Below are 16,961 nucleotides of genomic sequence, written 5' to 3'. Positions count from 1 at the left end.
TGGTAGATATGGAACAGGTAATTGGGTCTTTGCAATAGAAAAGGCCCGTGTTCACTGACTTGTTGCTTCAGGAGCTCTACCTTACTTATTGCCCCTGCGGATACAGTTACCAGCAGTGAGTTTCTAACCACATGGCAGTGGAATGGTTAGATACAATAGGCGATACAAGATTAGATATAGAGTCATACAGCAATGGAGGTTTCCATTCCATATCTGTGAAACTGTTGTAAAGGAATGACTATGAGTTATCTGATTACTTAATTAGGGCATGTAACAGTAATAGTGTCTGATTTAAATCATTGTTTTAATTTTAGCCATAGGTACCTAGCTATTCCTTTTCTCCTTTGTCAGAGATCCAGAGAGATAAAATATCAATAAATTATCACTATAAACCCTCACTAAGGAGCGTGGCATGCCAGAGCCATGGGGATAGTCCTCTAATTAATCACTTTCTTTTTTGCTCAGTTTTAACTGATGTTTGCTGCAATGTTTAATGGTGGAAAGAGTCATTGTATCAGTACATTGCATTACTTGCCAGTGGGAAGGATAATTCAGCCATCTCCCCTCAGAAACAGCCTTGTCTCCTCCCAGCCTCACATACAACATAGACAGCAGTATTACTCTGTGCTCATGGCAACAGGTACAAATATCAGAAAAAATATGCTCCAAGGCGTTGCCTTATTTAGGCTTATCGCTTGTGTTTGGAGGAATGGACGTGTAATGTAATCGTAGCCCGGTTACTATTAAAATGTTGTGTATTCTTCTATGATAACATGCTGTAAATTGAAATCCACTTCTTTTGGGAATTTTTTAAGCCCCAACTTGTTGAGGAGTAGTATTTACTTAGGGCAAGACCCGCAACTGGTGTAAATTAGAGTTACTTCATCAACTTCAGTGTAGCTTCCTTATTGGTGTGAACAGAGTGTACAAGTGAGCAAATGTAACTTTTTACAGCACTCTCTAAAGTTGCAGTTAAAGATTATTGAATGGCTCTTTTAGTCTATATTTCATGGGTAGGGTTTTCAGGTTTCAGTTTAGATTTGCAGATGTAGGGTACTATTGAAATTGACAATGGGTCTTAACTGTAAATATTTAAACCAAGAAGTCCAAGAATGTTAGCTTCCCACTCACTGACTTCAGACTGTTATACAGTACTCCTAGTTAGGTTTATTCAAGGAAGAATTGCACAGCTCACAGGCAGTACCCTGTGAGTGCAAAGAAAAGAAGAAAAATGGATATTGTTGGCTAAATGTTCACTTGTCCAAAATCAGAAGGGACTAATTGGTAATACAGAACCATCACACTTGGCTTACTCTAACATATTCTTCTGAAATATGGATTCAAAAACATGGGTGTCTGTATCGCCTTACATAATTTAATGTGAGAAACATGATGTAGCCAAGGGGTTTTGGTGAAGAAATAAGTTTCTTGTCTTTAACATTCTTTAAGGTGTAAGTTTTCAAGGACTCTGGATACTTTGGGAATATATAAATATCCCAAGTGACATGTTAAATCAGGGCTAGTAATAATTATATTACTTAAGTGTGTTGTACTGATTTTTTCATTTATTTTTTTTAAATATGCAAAATATACAGGGACAGTGTCTAGTACTATACAACCACATTTTAATCTATTTTATAATTATCTGATGTGGAGAGTCCTTTGGAATCAGTCTATCAGTCACCGAGTAATGCCATTTACTTTCTAAGAGCAGTAGCCATTAAATTCCTCGCCTACAGAAAAACAGTGTCTTGTGCTCCCCCTGCTGGCTCTTTGACTACAGTGAGCTAACTCCAAAATGTTTTTCTGTTTTTCTGCCATTGCTGGTTATAATACAATCTGCCAGATGGATCAGACCTCGTTGAAAGCTTTAGGAGAAAGAGGGCTGTAATGTCTGTGAAATGAACAATCAGTAGGGGAAAATACTTTTTAGGGAAAAAACTACAAACTGTAGTGAATAAAACAGGGCAGGGGACACTAAAATATTAAGTTTCCCTCCTAAGAAGGAATTGTCTCCCCTCTTACCTTCTTCTGCTGTATGATTTGTTAGCGCATTCTCTCTGCTGTACACCAAAACCTTTCCAAATTGATTGATACTGTGAAGCAAGATTCAAAAATGGAATATTTACATTAAAAGCTCAGTATTACAAAATGGCAGAAGTCATTTTTAACTTGAATTTCTGAAACTAAGCAACTACTCCATCTGACATACATTTGCCTCCCGTGACCCTAAATTCAGGAGGCAAATTTGTGAGGCTAACTCCCTGTTCTTACCTTAATGTTTCCAGATTATTTGGAGACAGCTATGAAATATGAAGTAATGACTTTATTACACCTAGAAATAAAATGTGTGTGTTATGACCACTTGTTTTAATTTCTAGACAAAACATAGAATGCACTAGTTTAGGTTGGCAGTGCCGCTATAGCCAGTTTAATGACTAAATGAACCAAAATTGCTACAGTTGCTAACTATCTTCATCGTATCTGCTACTTGAGTTCTTTGAAACCATTTTCATAGGAAGGCACTTGCCTTCTGGCACTTATTTAACCAAACTGGGAGATTACGTTTTGCAACATGAAGTCCTGATGTGCCTTTGCATGGGAACCAACAGTTGTTTTAGATCCTCCATTTTCCCCATGTCTTTGCTTTATAATCCCAGTGGTAATTAAGTCTCTAGGCGCTTTCTCTTTTATTGACTGCCACAGTCTGTACGTTATGAAAAGTACTTCCTGACTGTATCATGCTCTCCCAAACGTTTCTTTTACAGGTCTGTTACTCCTGCTATATCAAGGGGATTATGTTTCTTGCAGAAATATGTGTACTTCTGTTTAATTTACTTGGGTATTTTAACAAGCATGTAATCTCTATATTAATTATCCTTTTGATGTTTGTCATACAAGATACCAAAGAAAGTATAGAATGATTCACTTGGGTTGTTTCAACTAGATATTTGACAGATAGGCAAAGGTAAACTGTGGTATGTAAATACATTATCAGCCAATAATCCACAATCTAAATGTTACAATCATCACTTGAAAGAAAGGTTTAGTTGGCGTGTCACTTTCAGCAACAGAATCTGTCACTCACTTTTATTGTTTGCAGTGTTTCTTAGGGTGGAGAGAAAATCAAATGCTTCAGAGCACTTCGTTTAAAAAAAATACAAGGAAATAAATACATTCTTGTTTGCACTAAGATCTATACAGCACAGAGTATAGGTGAACTTTCATGTATCTCTATCAGTATGCCCAGTTATTTAATTAATTCTCATACGTTAATTGAATGTGATGAATGAAAATACTACTGTTTCGCATTACATTTCGTGCCTCCCATGCTGTTTTCTTCCAGCTGTTGTTGAGTCATGTAGAGTGATTACACAAGGGGTGGAGGTTGAGAAGAATGTATTCACTTAGGTGACAGTGAATCTCTGAGTTATAGTGAGGGGCTGTCCTAGTGGTTGACGAAGTAATTCTTTACATGCATGAATGTGGAGACAAATTCATCCACGGCGAGCATAATGTTGATACCATGGTTTCAATAAGCACATCAATTTCCTGGATTTAGAAGATAATTTTAAATTGGGGACTTTTTTCTTTTAAAAACCCAAGGAGGGCTGCTGGGCCGGGTTTCCATACTACTTAATCCTTCAACTCTCCAAGACCTATTTCACAGCTGTCAAGGAAAGATCCAGGGTCAAGCCCTGTTGCTTTGCAGTGTAGATGCAGCCTTACAGGACTCATGCTCTGGCGGTCTGCCAAAAGTAATCCACAATCCCACAGGCTGACTTTCTTTGTCTTCTGGTTAGTCAAGTTTGGTGGACAGTCAAGTTTTCCCACACTGCACCACCAACAAAGGGCTAGAGCAGCCACATTTTGAGAGAGTGCTAGAAAGTCTGAATTATAGTTGGTTGGACTCAGGCCTTGTCTACACTACAGGGGGAGATTGATCCAAGTTACACAATTTCAGCTACATGAATAAAGTAGCTGAAGTCGACATAGAATCATAGAATATCAGGGTTGGAAGGGACCTCAGGAGGTCCTCTAGTCCAACCCCCTGCTCAAAGCAGGACCAATCCCCAATTAAATCATCCCAGCCAGGGCTTTGTCAAGCCTGACCTTAAAAACTTCTAAGGAAGGAGATTCTACCACCTCCCTAGGTAACGCATTCCAGTGTTTCACCACCCTCCTAGTGAAAAAGTTTTTCCTAATATCCAACCTAAACCTCCCCCACTGCAACTTGAGACCATTACTCCTTGTCCTGTCCTCTTCTACCACTGAGAATAGTCTAGAACCATCCTCTCTGGAACCACCTCTCAGGTAGTTGAAAGCAGCTATCAAATCCCCCCTCATTCTTCTCTTCTGCAGACTAAACAATCCCAGTTCCCTCAGCCTCTCCTCATAAGTCATGTGTTCCAGACCCCTAATCATTTTTGTTGCCCTTCGCTGGACTCTCTCCAATTTATCCACATCCTTCTTGTAGTGTGGGGCCCAAAACTGGACACAGTACTCCAGATGAGGCCTCACCAACGTCGAATAGAGGGGAACGATCACGTCCCTCGATCTGCTCACTATGCCCCTATTTATACATCCCAAAATGCCATTGGCCTTCTTGGCAACAAGGGCACACTGTTGACTCATATCCAGCTTCTTGTCCACTGTCACCCCTAGGTCCTTTTCTGCAGAACTGCTGCCTAGCCATTCGGTCCCTAATCTGTAGCTGTGCATTGGGTTCTTCCGTCCTAAGTGCAGGACCCTGCACTTATCCTTATTGAACCTCATCAGATTTCTTTTGGCCCAATCCTCCAATTTGTCTAGGTCCCTCTGTATCCTATCCCTGCCCTCCAGCGTATCTACCACTCCTCCCAGTTTAGTATCATCCGCAAATTTGCTGAGAGTGCAATCCACACCATCCTCCAGATCATTTATGAAGATATTGAACAAAACCGGCCCCAGGACCGACCCCTGGGGCACTCCACTTGACACCGGCTGCCCACTAGACATGGAGCCATTGATCGCTACCCGTTGAGCCCGACAGTCTAGCCAACTTCCTACCCACCTTACAGTGCATTCATCCAGCCCATACTTCCTTAACTTGCTGACAAGAATACTGTGGGAGACCGTGTCAAAAGCTTTGCTAAAGTCAAGAAACAGTACATCCACTGCTTTCCCTTCATCCACAGAACCAGTAATCTCATCATAGAAGGCGATTAGATTAGTCAGGCATGACCTTCCCTTGGTGAATCCATGCTGGCTGTTCCTGATCACTTTCCTCTCATGTAAGTGCTTCAGGATTGATTCCTTGAGGACCTGCTCCATGATTTTTCTGGGGACTGAGGTGAGGCTGACTGGCCTGTAGTTCCCAGGATCCTCCTTCTTCCCTTTTTTAAAGATTGGCACTACATTAACCTTTTTCCAGTCATCTGGGACTTCCCCTGTTCGCCACGAGTTTTCAAAGATAATGGCCAATGGCTCTGCAATCACAGCCGCCAATTCCTTTAGCACTCTCGGATGCCATCCGGCCCCATGGACTTGTGCATGTCCATCTTTTCTAAATAGTCCCTAACCACCTCTTTCTTCACAGAGGGCTGGCCATCTATTCCCCATGTTGTGATGCCCAGCGCAGCAGTCTGGGAGCTGTCCTTGTTAGTGAAGACAGAGGCAAAAAAAGCATTGAGCACATTAGCTTTACTTAATTTTACTTACTTAAATTTACTTGGACATACTTAAATTTACTTACTGTGGGGTCCACACTACGCTATGTCGGTAGGAGACATTCTCCCGTCGACTCCCCTTGCACTTCTTGTTCGGTCGAGAGTCCGGTCTACACTTACCAGGGAGTCGATGGGAGAGTGGTCTGCGGTTGATTTAGCAGGTCTTCACTAGATCCGCTAAATCGACTGTCGATGCATTGATCACCATGTGTTGATCCCCCGGTAAGTGTAGACAAGCCCTTAGACTCACATAATGCAGCCTAGATGCTGGAACCCAGGTTGGGACCTAGTGTTCAGCAATTCCTAAACTTCAGTAACAAATGTGTGTAGATGCTCAAGCCTTAGGTTAACAAACACAGGGTGCTGTAACTTGAGTTCTACTAATCCTGGGCTGACATTGCAATGTAGGAATTACCCTATAGCTCCGTTATTAGGGCACTCAGCTGAGATGTGGGAGATCCAGATTCAGGTCCCTGCTCTCTCTGATTCAGACCAGAAAAAAGACAGATTTTGAAACCTTTTTCATGAAATGGAATTCTTGTTTTCCAGACACCCCTACTGAGGACATTACCCTGGCCCTTGGTTGGCCAAGACATGAAAGAACACAACTAAGAATAAAGAAAAGGAGTACTTGTGGCTCCTTAGAGACTAACCAATTTATTTGAGCATAAGCTTTCGTGAGCTACAGCTCACTTCATCGGATGCATCTGATGAAGTGAGCTGTAGCTCACGAAAGCTTATGCTCAAATAAATTGGTTAGTCTCTAAGGTGCCACAAGTACTCCTTTTCTTTTTGCAAATACAGACTAACACGGCTGTTACTCTGACAACTAAGAATCCGACTTTGGCCTTCCACATGGACTATAAAAACATCACTAGTCACTAGATCTTGCCTTTGGGGTTTGTTTTACATAGAACTTAAACCTTACATGTGCACACACTTCAAAACTCCAGGAAAATGGTCTTGACTAAAATCAGGAATGATTAATGTTTTTGTTTTTGTTTTAATTAGTGGCATGGGAAGTGGGGAAGTGCTTTTCCTTCAAACATTCAAATGTCATCATTTAAGAGGAGTAGTAGATTTTATTTACTGCTTAGTGTTTAAAGGCACTCATCTTTCATTAGTATGCCACAAGTACATGCCCTCAAATAGATAAAAGGTTGTGATGAGGAGGAGGGAGAAAAATTATTGTTCTTAACCTCTGAGGACAGGACAAGAAGCAATGGGCTTAAATTGCAGCAGGGGAGGTTTAGGTTGGACATTAGGAAAAAATTCCTTACTATCAGGGTGGTTAAGCACTGAAATAAATTACCTAGGGAGGTTGTGGACTCTCCATCATTGGAAATTTGTAAGACCAGGTTAGACAAACGCCTGTCAAGGATGGTCTAGAATGATAATACTTAGTCCTGCCACGAGTGCAGGGGACTGGACTAGATGACCTCTCGAGGTCCTTTCCAGTTCTATGATTAGTGGAGTGCATATTAATTTGATGGATGAATCGGGAAGTTTCAAAATCTGTCTAATATATTTAAAATACTAGTGTGGTTTAGACCCACAGTGAGAATGCACTCAAGGAGAACAGTCTTCTCAGCTAGACTACTGAATTTCCTATCTCAGCCGCATTTCATTTATGGTTGGTAGAGCTGGGCAGAGGCCAGATTTTTCCATTGTGTAGGAAATTGATTAGATTTTGAGGAATTGGCATTTTCCAGTGGAAAAATATTCCATCAGAAAATTTTTGACCTGCTCTAATGTTTTGACTCCTTACTGTTGGCTCTGAAGATCTGGCAATACCAGTTTTGTTTTTAAATATATACCCATGAAAAATGTCTGTCTTGTGGGTCAGTCTCTTATTGTTCCCCATCCCCAAGTTTCTTCTCAGGCTTTTGGAGTTTGTTGATTTATTTTCTGGTGTTATGGTGGCTGCTGTGTTTATGCATGTACTAGTACTGTATTTTTGACATATTGTTTGAGGAAAGCTCTGGATAGGTTTTTTTTAAAATGTCACAAAACTAAATAAAATATTTTAAGTAACAAAAATACAAACATTAAAACCAAAACAATTAACTGTTCCTCTTCCCCTTACATCCAAGGAAAGGGGAGGAAGAGAGAGGTTGTGATTTCATAGTTCTAATATTTGGAAGACATTACAGTTTGTCTACTTAGCCCCAGGTTCAGACTACGGGGGGATGAATAGCAGTGCACACCAAAATGCTATGTTGTAACTCCCCTGTGTGGATGCTGTGGGCGCAAATTGAAAGATAATCTAGTTTGTCTTTAACGTATTCATTTTCAAAGAGGACTACGTTAATGTGAACTAGGAATCTAAGTTCACACCTGCAGCATCCACATGGGGGAGTTAGAGTGCAGCACTTTGGTGCACACTTCTGTTCACACCCCATAGTCCAAACTGTGGGGCAGTGTGGACATAGTCTCAGCTCCTACACTGATGAGCACAGCCTAAACATCTAAATTAGACAAGTCCTGAAGAGTTTTCTGCCAGTGTCTTGCTAATTAGATAACAAGTATAGCTGCACAGCACAACATGTGTACCCTGCTCTAACATCCCATCTAACTGTCACAAGTTCTATTTGAAAGGCCATCTCTGTTTTCAGATCAGTTCTACAAACTATATTTTTAAAATTAGTCAACCTCAATAGAGGTTGTGGGTTACTGTGACCCTAGTTTGCTCATTGCATTTCTCATGTTCTGCTGCTGTCACATTCTGAATTGTGGTTACTCCAACAGCAGTTCCCAAAAGTTAAATGTTTCCCTCTTCCTCATTGTAAACATGTGGCAGTGTAAGGCAGCCAAATAAACCACAGCTACAGATAGGCAGGAGGGTTCCCACCCCCATCACCGGGAAACTCCCTCCCAAAAAAACAGATGCTTATCAGCACAGAATGGTGAATGAACATCAACTGACGAAAAACAAGGTAGTTATATAGTTAAGTGCATAATTTTTATATACGTGATATAAAGATCAGGGAATTGTAGATGTATCAGTTCCAGGTTTAACTGCACTTCTGCTCTCTCAAGAGTACCGTATGGGGCAGGAACTCACATTCCTCTCCCTCCAGAATAGTGTGTTAGGGTTGTGTTTATTCCAACAGGTCTGGTCTTACTTTAGTGCCTGCTATTCTGCTGTCTCCCAAGGGCTTTGACAGTGTTTACCAGTGACCAGTCAGCTTTCATGAAGCACAGTTCATTTATTTAGGACAAAAGCATTACAGAGAAAATATACAATTAAACAATAAATGGTCTACATCCATGTTAAACGTACCAGGCGTTGCCCATCTTCCATATGGAGACCATGGTAGGTTTCAAAAATCCTTCAAACTCTTATATCAGGGTTTTGTCCTCTTGGTTAAAGTCTCATGTCAGCTTGTGGATCAAGTGAGGGTCACAGAATCAGTTCAGGCTGACACTTCATACAGTGAGGGGTCTTTTTTTCCCCAGTCCTTCTGAAACAGATAAAACCAGTCAATGCTTCAAAGGGCTGGCTAGCTGTATAACCAGCACAGTGACTTTGCATTAATAAACCCCAAGGGATTCCCAGTTCCCCAAAACCACCCAGAGCCAGGAAGATAAAGACCTAGAACGTTTATCGATACGAAAGTCTTTGAATATTCCATGTGCCCCACAGGATCTGACATATCCAAATATAATAGTCTTTGAAGTTTCCATGCTTCTAGGGTTTCAAATCTATTGCTTCTTCCCATTAGAAGAGAGAGACGTTAACTCCTTCCTTCATCCTGGTGATTATGGGGGGGAGGGGAACGGAGTGTCTCATTCTTTCCTTTGAAAAAAAACAGACATTTCCCAGTTCTCCGCAGCAGGTACGTCATCTGCTTGGCAACTTGAATGGGGCTTGAGTGAACACTAATTCAACCAAATTAAGGCCAAAGCCTCAGCTCTCCCTTTCACTTTGAGGTAGTTCCCATTCTCAGCAACAAAATTTTCTTTACAACACTTATACTGTTCTAATTGGCAAATATGCACCAGACTCTACATATAGGTCTTATTTAACAAGCTCTCCTTGACTTCCAAAATTTCAAAAAGATTTTAAGGATCTTTTTTAAATATTTTGTTTACTGAGATATCACTGGCTACATTGGTCTCCACTCCTGAGTCAAACCAAGCTAATATTACAAACCACACTATCTTTCACCCCACCAAGTGGACTTAGTGATAAATGGTCGCTTAGACCAAAATCACAAATACTGAGGTTGTTTCCAGTCCTAACAGACCAGTCACTTACCCCAGATTAATTTGTATCTGAGATCACACACCAAAGAGAACACCTGTTGCCATTTCTATAATGAACTAATTAGAGTTTATTTACTAGGGGAAATAAAATTATTTATTTACACATTAAAGCAAGCATATATACACAAGTGAGTTATCTATGATTCCCAAAGGTGACAGAGATGTGGTAATCTGTCTATTCAAGGCTCTGCCTCAGTTGAGACTCTCTAGCCCTGTGAGAGTTCAAACAGAAAAGAGATGAAAAATCTTCATGTCAGCTATTTTTGTTTCCATCTTCTATCATTAAAACCGATGGGACAAGGCCCTCTGCACATACTTCTCTATGGATGGATGACGCAATGAACAAATCTTTTGTCTTTTATAATTTCCCATTTAATTTCTGATAGTCCTCCTGGATGGATGGTGGGGGAGGGGGAATGATTCCCGTGGCTGGGTTCACAAGTTCAGAACAAACATTTTCAAAGCTACAAACCAAAATGTACATATTTCTTTATAGCATGGAATATAGACATTATAAATGAGATGAATGCATGCAGCAATTTACAGGCATCTGATAGTCTAAACATTAAATACATTCTTATATGACTAATACCTATTTTGAACAAAACTAACCTATAGGTGAGCTGGTTTCGTTTCCATCCATGAGGTGGTCAGTTTTTAGCTAATGCCTATGGCCTTAGCCAGAGCTGGCACTTGGTTTACCAGCGTTACAATTAGCATTACAAATATTTTTTATAGCAATAAGTTTAAATATCTGACCATCAAAATAGGGAGCAAGCTCCCTAAACAGGTTAAACACAGAAAATTTAGTTGGCATAATTCAACTAAGGTTGAATAACCACATATTACAAATTTTGCCATACATTAATTTATGAAATTCACTGTTGCTGGATATTGTTGAAGTAACTTGCTTAGGAAGATTGAAAGAAGAATTAGATGCTTAGTAAGAACAGTGCTGGCAGTTACAGTCGTGTGGAAAAAAAATTAGGATGATCAGTTCTCATGCTATAGGGTGAAAACTTCTTGAGACAGACGACAGTTAGAGAAACCTTACATGCACACACACCATGCTATTGTGTTGCACAGTGGCTAAGAAGAAAAGGAGTACTTGTGGCACCTTAGAGACTAACCAATTTATTTGAGCATAAGCTTTCGTGAGCTACAGCTCATTTCATCGGATGCATTCAGTAATGCATCCGATGAAGTGAGCTGTAGCTCATGAAAGGTTATGCTCAAATAAATTGGTTAGTCTCTAAGGTGCCACAAGTAAACTCCTTTTCTTTTTGCGAATACAGACTAACACGGCTGCTACTCCGAAACAGTGGCTAAGGTGCTCTGTTTTCCCCTCTTTTACTGAGAAAATTGATGGAGATCACTGCTTGAGACAGTATACTCAAGTACAATATTTGGGTCATTGTGCTGTTCCAGTAATTCTTCTGTTCGTGAGCTAGATGATCCTACTGATTTAATTCACTGCTTGTCATCTGGGTTCTCTTGTTGCTTTCTAAGCAAAAGAAAAGAGTACTATAGTATGTTGGAATGGTTGTTCATGTCGTGAGTAAATGAATCCTATTTGTGCATGCACTATTTTACATCATAATTTTATGACCCCCAAATTACAGTATTTTGTAGATTTTATTGTTTGTTTGCACACCCAAAACTTCCCTTGGTTCCATGAAGTTCTAAAATTCTTTTGAATTTCTATGCCATTTTCGACTTTTATTTTTGCCATGGAGAAAGGAAATTCTCTGGCAGTTTGAGAACTATATGCAGTCACTTGAATTGTATACATTTCTTCATCAAAATGTGTTTAACATTTAGGAATATTTGAATAAAAATATATTTAAGATATTATTATGTAATCAACCTATAGGAAAATAATTAGCCTTACTTTGAGCATATGTTACTTGTTGGAAATTGGGTTTTGTTCTTTCAGAATTACTAGTTCAGTAAAAATAAACTTGTTTCTGGGGATAACTACCATAAGCATTTGGTGTTAACATCTCTGGAATGAATGATTTTTCAGAGGTTCTTAGTGCTCTATCTATGTGAGTGGCTGGTGAGGTCAGCACCTTTTGAAAATCAGGCCAGGAACGATGGGGTCAGATCATATGTAATAAGAAGTCCCAGAAATAGCATTTTTAGTGGTTCAAAATGTGGTTCCCTTACTGTTGGCACCGCTTGAAAGATGGTGGCTCCACCATGTGTTTGGCCTTTGAGATTTTTCCAATGGCAAATTTGGGCAAAGAATCACATTGTATACCATATCTGCCATTTGCTTGTCTGGTAGGACTACTTAAACATTAGAACTGCTCAAAAGCGAATGCCATTATCAGAGATGGAATTAAAAACATAAGGAAATACCCAACATAAACAAAACCCAGGAAAAAGTAAACAGCAGTATGAGAAAATGGAACCAGGTAAAGGTTTCCCTCCCCTAGCACAGTCTACTCTACAGCTCTTTTTCCACACCATGAGTTTGAAGCAAAGAGAACTTCATTTAAATATTGGGTATCCAGATGGGTTTTAGGAATTATCTATGAATTTATCATTCTGTATGAGAAATGAACTGTGGAAAAAGTTGGGGAGGACATAAGATCTTGCCTGAAATGTTGTGGTTGCAACATGCGTCTGACCCTCGCATGGTTGTAGTTGTGCTATGAAGTACAGGTGGCTTACCTGCCTTGTTGTCATAACTGTTTTGCTTTTCACACTTGACATTTCATATTAGAAAGTCCTGAACTTCCTTTTTTTTGTGCTCTTCTCCTTTGTACTACTTAAACCCAACTTTGTTCAGAAGTTAAAATTGTCCTAACTACCTGCCAAACAATTTAGAGGAGCGTTCTGCAGTGTCTTAGATGCTCTTATTGCACTATAACTCACTGAAAAGGTCCACCTTTTACAACCACTGAGGTACTGTATTCATCTTTAAAATAAATCAGCTATGTGTTTCTTAAGATAAGATTGCCAATTTTTTAAAAGGGGGAACATAGAAGAATTGTTTTAACCTATGAATGTGTTCTTAAAGTGAACAAATTCTACAGTTTGTAATCCATGTGTGTAGGTTAAATCTTGCGCTCATACTGTTTTTTGTCTTTGTTTTAAATCTCCTCTGTGCTTATCCTTGTTGCAGGACCCCAATAAGAATATAAACACAAACAGCAGCAGCAGTAGTAACAGTTTTTCAAAGCCCCATAAATTAACAAAGGAGCACAAGGAAAAACCGTCTAAAGACTCAAAAGAACATAAAAGTGCCTTCAAAGAACCTTCCAGGGAACACAACAAATCTTCCAAAGAATCCTCTAAGAAACCCAAAGAAAACAAACCACTGAAAGATGAAAAAATTGTTCCTAAGATGGCCTTCAAGGAACCCAAACCCATGTCCAAGGAGCCAAAATCTGAAAATAGCATCCTTACTATAACAGGTGGACAGCAGCAAGAAAAGAAGGCCCCTACAAAAAGGGCCCCCACTACAGATTCTGAGGAACTTACTGCCAAAAAAAGGAAAAAAAGTAGTTCGGAGGCTTTATTTCGAAGTTTTTCTAGTGCTCCCTCCCTGATACTTACTTGTTCTGCTGACAAAAAACAAATAAGGGATAAATCTCAGCTTAAGATGGGGAAGGTCAAACTGGAAAGTGAGACACTGGAGAAGAAAAAAGCAACTTTACCACCATTTGATGATATTGTAGATCCCAATGATTCTGACATGGAAGAAAACATGTCCTCCAAATCTGAAGTAAGTGTGTCTTGTTTTTGTTTCCATGTTTTGGGTTGTGTTCTGTATTTTTCTTCCTTGTTTTTATTTCTTTCAGGCAACTTTGTTATATCTGTGGATTCTAAATGGGCTTTTAGATCTTTTGTAAATTGTGCAAAATCATAGATGTTAACTATTGACTATTTGAATGTTCAGATGTTTTGGTTGTATTTTCATTTGGCTCATCAATCTGTTGACATTATAGATTGTTTACTTGCTTTATGGGAAATGTCTGGAATTAACAATGCCCTATCAATTTATTCCCCTTCCAAAGAAACTAATTTCACCTTTTGTGAAAGATTGGGTTTTAAGGGTTTTTTCATGCTCTGTGATGAGGATTTGTATTAAGAGGCAAAAAAACCCTCTGTGGTTGGTTCTATTAGTTACTAAGATATGAATAAAATATTAGTTCTATTAGTTACTGAGATGGGAATAAAAGAAATGTTAAAGAATAATAGCTGCCCATATGCTGTTTTCAGAGGGCAAGTGTATGGTGCAGTAATCTACGCACATGCCCTTCTACAAATAACAATGTTGAGAACACTCGCGTCCTGATTAAAGCACAGCTTTTTGTAACCAATTTTTTTTTCCTCCATGGGGAAAATAGCTCTATAATGAGCCACTGAAGATTGTTGTGTTTTCACTGAAAGGATATTGCTATAAGAAGTTATATAATAGTGTTATATAACAGTACTAGAGAGACAGCCACTTCAGTATCAATAGGCATTCCTGGGTTGGGGTAGAGGGAATGGTAACTACTAGTGCTCCTCTTCTTACATTCTACCACTCCCAAAAGTGCAGAAATCATTGCTTCTTGCTAGCTTTTGTTTGCACTCTTGCATGATACTTGAGTTATAGCACTTGGGCCACTAGAGAGCTGTTGGTAGTAAATATTTATATTCCAGCAGCACCCGGAAACCACAATCAGAATCGGAGGTTGTGCTCTCTGCTGTACAGATGCTGAGGGAGACTAAGTCTCTGCCCCAAAGAGTTTACATAGTGACAACAGAAGTAATATACAAAGACTGGGTAGGGAGGGAGACAATTAAATATATACATTTTATATATGCAGTATATTGGTATATTTCTATATTCATATTTGCAACCTTTTTTTTTTTTTTAGTTTTTTTTTAATTACAGAAATAGCAGTATTTTCCAACTGCCCTGAGTCTTGCCATTTAACACTGGCTACTTTCTTGTAGTTGTCACAGCTGAAGTTGGCCTGGAGAAGGGATTAAAAGGAGGAATGATCAGATCACATATCAAGGAGAACAATCCACACGTAACGGGTGGTGTTGAAGTAAGGATGAAGATGTTTGTGGGAATGAGCAGACAAGTGGGTGGTCACGGTTGGTGTCTTTGGCTGAAGAGAATGGCTGTGAGTAACAAAAACAAGTGGATAAGGTCAGAGGGACAGAGTCTGAAGGGTCTTGAAGGTCCGGCAGAGAAACTTGAACTTGATATAGTGGAAGAAGCAGAGCCAGTGGAGGGATTTAAAGAGGGCAGTGGTTGGAGAGACTGTCTTCAGTAGCGTCATTTGATATGGACCAGAGAGTGAACTGAGTGTTGAGGAGGAGGTTACAGTAATCAAAGCAGGAGATAAAAGTTTCATCTGTGGGCAGGGAGGATAGGAAGGATATTATGGAAGAAGCAGCAGTAAGATTTGGAAACAGCCTAGATATATGGGGTGAGAAAGAGAGAGAGAATCAAAGATGACTCCAAACTTAGTCTTGAGAGACCGGAAGAATGACACTGTTGTCAACAGTGACCCAGAAGAGGGCTCTGGAGGAAAGATAGGGAAGTTCCATTTTGGCCAAGCAAAGCTGAAGTTGAGTGGAAGGCATCCAGAAGGTAATGGCGAGACAGCTGAGATGTGGCTATAGCGACAAAGATTGGGAGTGAAAAAACAACTTTGTGAGTGACTTATGTTTTCGCTTTTTAAAAGCTGATGAATATGAACTGCTGCAGTAATTCATGGATTTATTTACATGGAATCATTTGTATTAGATGTGAAGTGGATTTATATGCTCACCACAATGAAGGGGTGTTTTTTGGTTACAGTTAGCCATATATTAGTCGCCGGTTACTTTGTTTTAAAATGATATGCCAGTTGGTTTATATACTGATAATTTATGAACATTTGGGTATCTTTCGCTTGTCAAAGAGTTTGGAATCATATAACCTATATCATCCCCAGAATTGTACATTAACATCTCTAGAAACTCCAAAATGGAAGGAAGACAAGTAAATCATAGCAAACTTTTAGCTGTTCAATACAGCTCAAAGCATGAGCTATTTTTTGTTGTTGGCTGTGTTTTTATATTTGGTGAATGGGAATAAATCTTTTTTTTTTCTTTTCCTAAGAGACAGGGCATGGCAAGTGTAATTATTAGCGTCTGAGAGTACTGTACAGCAGTTTTGTGGTAACTCTGTACACTTGAGTCCATTGGTAATGCTCGTGGCCAGGATAGCATGATTAATATATATGATCTTCGTGAAGATTTGGTGTCCATGCTTTCTTGGTGGGGAGTGGGCAGGAGAGCACTGCTCAGATGAACTGATAACGAAGAGGTCTAGTAGTCTGACTCATTTTGAAGTGTCTGAGGCAATCCGTTTGTTTTGTGCTTTCTAGTGAGAGGAGATGATGCTGGAATATTTCTGCACGTAAATAGTTAGGCCACCATTTATAAAGTATTTATGTTTCTGATCCCAGATTAGTGATGTGCTGTCAAAACTCCAAAAAGGAGCATCCTCAAAAACTGTCTATGTCAACTGCTGCTTTGTGTTACCGTCCATGGGCAAAATACGACCCAAGTCCCACATTCTCGGCCAAAATCCATTAGTCCTTTCTCCCGCTACCACCCAAACCCCTAGCCATTCGTCCTTCAACCTTTGACCCACCACTCTTGAACCCATTCCCTAGCATCGTATAGAGGATCCTAAATAATCCTTCCAGCTAGTAGTTGTTCTACAGCAGTAGGAGTGGTGGTGGCAGGCGGGTTGTCCCGCAGCTTATCTGTAGGGTGGTTGGTTGGCTGAGTAGTGGATTGTCTTCACCTCACTATCTGAGAGGGAAGAGCTCTGTAAACGGAGGAAAGGAGAAGAGAGAGGAGAAAGAAGAGCTTCCCCTTTGCTCTCCCTTACTCTAACACTGTTCCTTTTGGTTTTTGAGATAGGCCAGTGTCCCCTGAGTGCTAGCGGTTTTCCCTTGCATTACATTGTTTTTGTTT

General features: G+C 39.8%; 1 protein-coding gene across 2 annotated transcripts in view; it reads left to right on the top strand.

Moving 5' to 3' along the window:
* The window catches only part of MLLT3 (MLLT3 super elongation complex subunit), a 229,978-nt gene that overhangs the window by 154,288 nt on the left and 58,729 nt on the right, over positions 1-16,961 (top strand). For both annotated transcript variants that reach the window (XM_073345488.1, XM_073345489.1), the window contains exon 6: positions 13,111-13,713. In XM_073345488.1, coding sequence (XP_073201589.1) covers positions 13,111-13,713 — 603 coding nt within the window. The remainder of the gene's footprint in view (positions 1-13,110; positions 13,714-16,961) is intronic.

Source organism: Lepidochelys kempii, chromosome 5 (assembly GCF_965140265.1).
Source record: "Lepidochelys kempii isolate rLepKem1 chromosome 5, rLepKem1.hap2, whole genome shotgun sequence".
In the NCBI taxonomy this organism is placed as follows: Eukaryota; Metazoa; Chordata; order Testudines; family Cheloniidae; genus Lepidochelys; species Lepidochelys kempii.
The sequence above is the reverse complement of the archived record's forward strand: the minus strand, read 5'-3'. Positions and strand labels throughout refer to the sequence as shown.